This window comes from Megalobrama amblycephala, linkage group LG4 (genome assembly GCF_018812025.1).
Source record: "Megalobrama amblycephala isolate DHTTF-2021 linkage group LG4, ASM1881202v1, whole genome shotgun sequence".
NCBI lineage: Eukaryota > Metazoa > Chordata > Actinopteri > Cypriniformes > Xenocyprididae > Megalobrama > Megalobrama amblycephala.
This window is the reverse complement of record NC_063047.1, coordinates 34,053,991-34,062,992: the sequence shown is the minus strand read 5'-3', so window position 1 is coordinate 34,062,992 and position 9,002 is coordinate 34,053,991. Positions and strand designations below refer to the sequence as shown.

The window sequence follows — 9,002 nt, the reverse complement described above, 5'->3', positions numbered from 1 at the left end:
GGTTTGCTTTCTCCTATCGCTATCAAAATTTTGTTTTAGATAATTTCCCATTGTTGTAATTTAGTACAATTTCCAATTTGTTTTTTACCATTTTATATATTTTTGTGTATCTGTGTGTGTGTTTATATAAGATGCTTGTTTGTGTTTTTATTGTGACCTTTTAACATTCTGTCACATTTACAGCCGTGTCTTTTATTGTGCATTGCCCCTGTAAACAAATACACTAAAGTAAATGTAATGATGGGACAGTGCATGCAGTATAATGTACAGATGAGACCAAAGACCTCACCAAAAAACCTCTACAAAGCGTTTGTTGTGGTTAAAGTTGACTTTATTTCATAATTGATTTCATCATAAACACAGAGGCCAAATGAAATGTGTGTGGTTGAGTGCAGTACAACAGCCACAGTCACAATGTGCTTTAAAGATTGACATTAAAATCATGCATTAGAAACAGATATGCTTATAGTTATAGCCATATAGATCTAATAATGAGAAAACTGAAGAAGATCCTGTGATGGCAGCATGATTCTGGGATTTTACTTGTAGGCTATGTACATTTTCCAACCACTGTTGCCCTCATTCAGATTTTTCTCGATAAAGTTGATACCAGCTTTCTGATACTCAATCCAGGCCTCGGGGTTGAACAGCTGAGCCATGGCCTGGATCGATTGATCTCCCTCTGTCTTGTACCATAGGTAGACAACATTTCCACCGGTTCCTGTATTGAGATTAACACTGATCTTTTCATAGCCTTCGTTCTGAAGCTTTATTTCGTCCTCGTGGGAGGTGGATATGTTGAGATGAGTGAGAGCCTTTCTTTTATCGGTTGTGCGGCGATACCAAAGCATGACGAAGTTTCCAGGAGCGCCCCGATTGGTGTCTTCACCCACACGAGTGTAGCCCTCATCAAACATCTGACTGTCATTAGTGTACTCAACAGTTGCTGCGATCTCTTGTATGTAGCTGGTCTTCGCTCTCTTCACCCACAGGTACATGATTTTTCCTCGTGCATTACGGTTCAGATCACAGCCCAGTCTCTCCCAGCCACCTTTCATAAGAACAGGTTCTTCTTTGGCACTTTTGGTTACCTTGAGGTCCACAATAGGATTGTCATATTCGGTGCTGCCGTAGAAGTACCAGAGGAAGATGTGATCTCCACAAGCTCCTGCATTCAGATCCCTGTTGATCACCTCATACCCAGCATCAGTCAGACCGGGTTTCATCGCTGCATTGAGTGAGAACTCGATCCTGGTCACAGGTCTGTTGCCAGACTCTTTCTTGTACCAAAGAAAGATCTGGTTTCCACCAGCACCTTCATTGAGGTTAACATTGATGAGCTTATAACCCTGAGCTCCGAGTATTTGCTCTTCTTCCCCAGTGATGGAGATATTGAGCTTGGTTATTGGCTGTGCATTTGCCATTTTGTTTTCTTCTGTATTCGTGGCACTGAAGAAGTAGGTGAAAATTCTGAAAAAACCAAAACAAAACAAAAAACAAACACAAAAACTACAGTTAATTATTGCTTTTGTAATATGATCAGGAATTTATATCAATTCTGTAGTTATCACTTTATTTATAAGTCTGACATGCATATAATTGTATTTCTTGGCTCACCAATCTTTTTTTATGAAATAACATGTTTTTAGATAAGAACTTCAAATTTATTAAGGCAATGGCAGTTTTTATTTTATTGTATTTACTTTTTTTTTTTTTTTTTTTTTTTTTTACAATTTTTCAAATTTAATATACTTTAATACTCATAAGTCTTTTCTTACTTTTAAAAATAATTGTTTAAATTATAATTATTATATTTGTATAATTCTAATTGTTAAAAGGTTGTTGTCTAGATTTTCTCCAGATGAATAAATCATCGCCTCACCAGAAGATGTTGTAGAAGACGCTGCTGTTTCACTGACGAGAGCAGAAGAGATCTTCGAAGAGCCTTCACAGGGCTCTCTCTTATATAGTCCTCTCAGCTGCTCCACCCAACACAAACCGGTTAGTTGTGTGTAATTCTGAAGAATTGACTGACTTGTTCAGTCATTAAAATATAGTGTAAATGTACCCTTTAATTTTCAGCCATTTCTTTTTTTTTTTTGGCAAGCAAGTTATGTCAAATAAGAGATAAATGAATTGTGAACGAACAAATAGTACTTTAACATTTTATATCATTTTCCTTTAGATGGAAAGAAGTTAATCTCAAGGTCAAACCATTAGCCTTACTGAAAGATAGACTGCCAAAGAATTAAGCATGTGAACTACAAACACTAAATGTTTTGTGATTCATTTTACATTAATTTACAAACAAATACATCAAATTGTTTTGTAGAGCAAATTATTTTCATAAATGTACTTTTTTTTTTATAAAGATGGGCTTATATGGTACAGCGCCACAAAACACACGCAAACTAGAGCTGAACTCGAATGAAAAAAACACACTGAAAATTACTAGGATGCTTAGTCTACATTATATTCAAGCTCCATGCATATCTTACATTTTTAAGGGAAAACATTGTCTTTTTTCTCCATTACTCACTGTGGAACCATTTAAGCCCACTTTATGTGTTTCAAAGAGGAATCCATCTGATTACAAACTGATCAATTTTCTAAATGAAAGTGTTTAATGATAACAAATATTTGTGTGCTTTTACCTTATTAACCTTAATTTACAACTATATTTAGACATTAATCGTGTGGTAGTACTCGAGACCAGTCTTAAGAAGCAAGTGGCAAAAAACTTAGGAGTTGTCTTTGATTCTGATTTTAATTTTAAAGCTCATGTACGTAATATTACCAAAACAGCATTTTATCATCTCAAGAACATTGCTTAGGTAAGATCATTTCTCTCTCTGAGCAACACAGAAAAATGAATGCATGCATTTATAACTAGCAGACTTGACTATTGCAATGCCCTTCTTACTGGTCTACCAAAGAACACAATTAACCAATTAAAGCTGCAAGCAGCGATGAAAGGGCCCTCGCACCCGGACTAACCGCCACCCGTTGGCATCAGGAAAACAGTGAACAGTGGGTGACATGGATGCGAGCAAGTAAATACAAGAGAAATATAGCCAAGTCATTTCAAAGTGCCACACTTCCTGCTGCCAACAGGTGGTGCTTTGACCGTAACCGAATATTGCCATGTAGATGTCCTCAGGCCAGGACTATTATCAAACATGTGAAGTTTGGAGCAGATCAGACATTGTATGCCTGAGTTACTAGAACTTCCTGTTTCTTGGCTTTAATCGCATATATTAGCACTTAGCCAAGTGCTTCATGATTTAACATATTTCTAGTATGTTTGGTACATCATGGCATATTAAAATGTTTTTCTGAGAGTGAACTAAAGTGTAAAGGATACCATTTCCTGTTGCCAGCAGGTGGCACTATGACTAACTGAATATTGACATATAGATGTCTTTAGGCCAGGACTCTTATCACACATGTGAAGTTTGGAGCAGATCGGACATTGTATGCTTGAGTTATGACAGCTTTCTCTTTAATGGCGAAACATCAGAATTTGTCAGGCTGCCATGGACACGCCCTTCAACGAAAACTCGAGATCTTTGCAATTAAATGTCGCTAAGGCTAAGATTAGACTGACCAGATATGATGTTGTTATTATTAAATGTCTATGAGGAGTTAATCACAGTGTAAAACATGTCATTTCCTGTGGCTGGCAGGTGGCGCTATGACTGCAACTGAACATTGGCATATAGATATCCTCAGGTCAGGACTCTAATAAAACTTGTAAAGTTTGAGGCAGATCCAACATCGTATGCCTGAGTTACAGTACAACAACTTTCTGTTTCATGGCGAAACATCGAACTTTGGAACCCTCTCGAGCCATTTTGCCACACTTAATTCTGAAACCCATATCAGACGTAAATTTTCACCATTTCTGACGCATCTGCAAAGTTTCATGAGTTTTCGAGTATGTTTCGGCCCTCAAAAAAGTGATTCACCTTACATGGCGAAACATCAGACTTTGTCGGTCACCACGGACACGCCCTTCAACAAAAACTCAAGATCTTTGCGATTTAACATCTCAAAGGCCTTTAGATTAGACTGACCAAATATGACATTGATCTGATTAAATCTCTAGGAGGAGTTAATCACAGTGTAAAACATGTCATTTCCTGTTGCCTACAGGTGGCGCTATGACTGTAACTGAATATTGCCATATAGATATCTTCAGGCCAGGACTCTAATAAAACATGTAAAGTTTGGGGCAGATCAGACATTGTATGCCCGAGTTACAACAACTTCCTGTTTCATGGCGAAACATCGAACTTTGCCAGGCTGCCATGGACACGCCCTTCAGCGACAACTCTAGATCTCACTGCTGCTCGAATATTGACAAAAGCCAAAAAGAGAGATCATATTACACCAGTATTAAAGTCATTACACTGGTTACCTGTTAGTTTTCGTATTGATTTTAAAAATCTTTTATTTGTTTATAAGGCATTGCACGGACTTGCTCCAGACTATCTTTCAAATATGATTAGAGTATATGAACCGAGAAGGACTCTTAGATCTTCTGATTCTTTTCTTCTAAAGGTACCTCATAGTAGAACTAAAAAGTTTGGTGATGCTACTTTTAGCTGTTATGCTCCTCACCTCTGGAACAACCTTCCAGAGAACATAAGATGTGCTGAAAACATTAATAGTTTTAAATCTAAATTAAAAACGTATCTTTTTAGTCTGGCCTTCCTGTAAAATCTTATAAAACCTTTTTATATGTTGTGTTTTGCTTTGTTTTTAATGTTGTATTTTATTTTTCATAATTTTATTTTTATAAATTCTATTCTTATGTATCTTAATGGGTCTATTTTACTTTTTAATTGTTATTTACTTCATTTAATTTTATTAATTGCTTATTGGTTCTTTGTCAAGCACTTTGAATTGCATTAACTTGTTTAGAAAAGTGCTATATAAATGAAATTTGCTTGCTTAAGAGCATTTTTTGAAGGTCTTGGTCTCACTAAAAGCACTCACTAAATTGCCGTTTCATTGTCTGATTTCTTTGTTCATATCAGTTTGATTGGATGTAAAACTTCCTGCTTCAAATGCAATCAATAACTTATTTCTAATTTCATTTATTATGTTACTGTTGTGCTGGGTGAGAAATCAAGAAGGGATTGTGTCAAAAAAGTCACCAAAATTAATACAAATGCCCACAAAATTCAAGATATGATTGCAAAAAAGTACTTGTATAAGATCTCTATATTATAATATATGCTATAATTAAGCAATATCAAAAGAAAGAGGGCTGTTTTTACAAATATGAGCACAATTGCAAGCGTGTTATTGATTTTTTTTTATAAATGTTCAGTAAACAACATTTTATTTTTAAAACATTAATCTCAACATTATTTATGCATTTGTAATTGTACCAATTCAGATGCAACTTCTGTTCCACCTCTGCAGTGTAAAGATGAATTCTGTTGTTAGTGATTTCAATTGATTGGTAACAGACCTATATAGACTCTTATTATTCTAATTTTAATTATTGATTAAAAAATAAGACATTTCTCAGGTAGTAAATGTGGATCTTTCAGATGAATTTGAGGAGTGCTTGTCTGGTCTCGGCTTGGTCTCGATTAAGGTGGTCTTGACTACAACACTAGATATTAATTCAGTTGTGTCCTAAAGTTCCTTAACTTGGGAGCCAAGCTGAGTTAAGGCTACACTAGGAGACCCCGTAAGCCCAGAGTATGGAGCCCCAGCTCAGCTCGACTCCCGAGTTATGCCCGGTCAAGCTTCCAGCTACAACTCCAGAGACAAGCTGACTCAAGGCTCCAGACCACCGGCCACTGACATCTACCCATCCCACCCAGGGCTCTAATCAAATATTAGTAAAAGGAATTTTTTAAAAAGTTGCCTGTCACTGAATAAATAAATTGATGTTTTACTTCTTTAAAATCAGTAGATTTTTATATGTTGTGAATCAATCTTGATGTGTGCTTATTTGGCACACATGCAGGCTTACAGTAAATGGTGCCAAAGGGCCAATTATGTGGAAGAGGATGAGTAAGCAGATATACTGGCAAAGGAGTCATTAAAGGTGTGGTATATGAAGAAATGTGTGCGTGGAAAGAACAACAGTTACAACATTGAGAGTTGATCAATTCATCATTCCCCTTTATTCTGACATGTGCTGACATGAGTTACATTCACATTTAGAGATTTTAACATTCACGATCATACAAATGATGTGTTAGGGGCTGCGTTTACAGATTTACTAAACTTTGGGGTCAAGCAAATCATCACTAGACCCACTCATCATTTTAATCATACACTAAATTTAATTATTATCGCATGGAATCAATCCTACCGATATAGAAATTCTACCGCAAAGCAATGATGTCACTGATCACTGCCTTGTAACGTGCGTACTGCGGATATTTGCCATATTGCACCACGTTATCGACTAAGAGGAACAATTTTCCCGACAACTATAGATAAATTCACAAATAACCTGCCTGATCTGTCTCAGCTGCTCAGTGTACCCAAACACACAAATGAACTTGAGGAAATGACTAGTATGAGCACCATTTTCTCCAGTACATTAGAAACTGTTGCACCCATTAGATTAAAAATGGTTAGAGAGAAAAATACTACACCATGGTAAAACAGTATTACTCACAGTATCAAAAGAGAAACTCCTAATCTATGAGCTTGGAGACAAACTCGTTTAGAGGTCTTCAGAAGCGCGTGGAAAGACAGCTCGTCCCGTTATAGAAAGACTCTAAAAGCAGCCAGAGCTGAGCATCTCCGCAAACTAACAGAGAAAAACCAAAACTATCCAAGGTTCTGGTTTAGTACAGTGGCTAGATTAACAAATAAACAGACATCACCAGAGCAAAAAATTTCATTACAGTTCAGTAGCGATGACTTTATGAATTGTTTTTACTGAGAAAATCGAAAGCATCAGAAATACAATTGTAAATGTACAACCTTTGACAGAGTTTTGTGATTCAGCCTCAATTATCGCCCCTCAAGAACAGTTGCAGTGCTTTACAACTATAGGACAGGAAGAGCTAAATAAACTTATCACTGCGTCTAAACCAACAACATGTTTATTAGATCCAATACCCACTAAACTACTGAAAGAACTGTTACCTGTAGCAGAAGAGCCTCTTCTCAATATTATCAACTTGTCTTTATCTCTAGGTCACGTCCCACGACCGTTCAAGCTAGCAGTTATTAAGCCTCTCATTAAGAAACCACAATTAGATCCAAATGTATTAGCAAATTACAGACACATTTCAAATCTTCCATTTATGTCTAAAATACTAGAAAAAGTGGTGTCGGTCCAATTGTGCTCCTTCTTGCAAAAAAACGCTATCTATGAAAAATTTCAGTCAGGATTCAGATCTCATCATAGCACAGAAACTGCGCTCGTTAAAATTACAAATGACTTACTTCTAGCTTCTGACCAGGGCTGTGTCTCAATACTAGTGTTACTTGATCTCAGTGCTGCGTTCGACACTATAGATCATAAAATTCTCCTAGATCGACTACAAAATTACACTGGTATTCTGGGACAGGCATTACGGTGGTCAGACGGTCACAATTTTGTCTATTTAAGGGAAAAATCTAAGATAACAGTAATCAGTAAATCTGTAAATAACACCATATTGAGCAACTACAGACCAATCTCAAATCTCCCTTTCATAGGCAAAATCATTGAAAAAGTTGTTTTCAATCAGCTGAACAAATTCTTAAGCTTGAATGGATACTTTGACAACTTTCAATCTGGTTTCTGACTGCATCACAGCACAGAGACAGGGCTCATAAAGATAATAAATGATATTCGCCTAAACACCAATTCAGGTAAATTATCAGTGCTGGTTCTACTCGACCTCAGGGCTGCGTTTGACACTGTTGATCACAACATACTTCTTGACAGGCTGGAAAACTGGGTTGGGCTTTCTGGGATGGTCCTTAAATGGTTCAGGTCATACTTAGAAGGGAGAGGTTATTATGTAAGTATCGGTGACCATAAGTCTAAGTGGACATCCATGACATGCGGTGTCCCTCAAGGTTCAATACTCGCACCCCTCCTGTTCAACCTACAGTATATATGCTGCCTCTGAGTCAAATAATGAGAAAGAACCAAATTGCATATCACAGCTATGCAGACGACACCCAGATCTACCTTACCCTATCACCTAACGACTACAGCCCCATTGACTCCCTGTGCCAACTCATTAATGAAATTAAAAATTGGATGTGCCTAAACTTCCTTCAGTTAACTCCCTCAGGTCGGCGGTCACGCCAGCATGATCACCGCGTTTTTTTTCTAACCAGTGTGAAAGAGACTCAAATTACTCCGTCAATGTTGCACATACAATTAAGAGCTATACACCATTTTAATCTGTGGAATATCTTCTTTTATTTGTGTACACTCAGAGTAAAAACAAAATGTTGTGCTTTTTGTAAAATAAAGAAAACTAACATGATGCGTGATCTCTCGTCTCCCTCTGAACGAAGTCCAATCTGATAGTTCTCAGAAAATGAACTGTAACTTAGTGAATACTAATCACAAAAAAATTAGACTTGTGTCTAAAGAAACGTTGAAATGTCAGGTTTTAAATCGTGTAAGTCAAATCGAAAACAAACATTCTGTGTTTATGTAATCTGTATGAAAAGAGAGCCATGTCAGAAGTCCTTGATTCAGCTCATTATCCGGGATTTCCTGGATTGCCTATTCTTCTTTAGCATTGGCATTTGTGGACTAAAGGTGCACAGAGCGCCCTCCGGCTGCAAGTATGAATTGAAAACAGTATCCAGCGTTCACAGTGATGACAATAAATATTGAATAAATATTGAATAAATATTACTCCTCTGTATAGAAAATTGACATAAACATGAGAATCCATCAATATTTCTCCAAATGTGCATGCTTTTAAGCTAAAAGCCTATATGAAATGCCATAGAGGTAACATAACTGTTCAGACACTTTGTATCATAGAAATGCATTATATTTTAAA

At 36.7% G+C, this 9,002-nt stretch overlaps 1 protein-coding gene across 1 annotated transcript; it reads right to left on the bottom strand.

Annotated features, from left to right (window-relative positions):
* Window positions 1–309: 309 nt before the first annotated feature.
* Window positions 310–2,057, bottom strand: LOC125266125. Its single transcript, XM_048186583.1, has 2 exons — window positions 1,883–2,057; window positions 310–1,470 (listed from the first exon to the last, which is right to left on the bottom strand). Exon 2 carries the CDS (start codon window positions 1,422–1,424, stop codon window positions 540–542), a length of 885 nt encoding a protein of 294 aa, XP_048042540.1. The 5' UTR covers window positions 1,425–1,470; window positions 1,883–2,057; the 3' UTR covers window positions 310–539.
* Window positions 2,058–9,002: the final 6,945 nt, after the last annotated feature.

Coding starts and splice junctions, on each gene's coding strand:
- LOC125266125 (XM_048186583.1), bottom strand. CDS start 1,424: ATGGCAAATGCACAGCCAATAACCAAGCTCAATATCTCCATCACTGGG.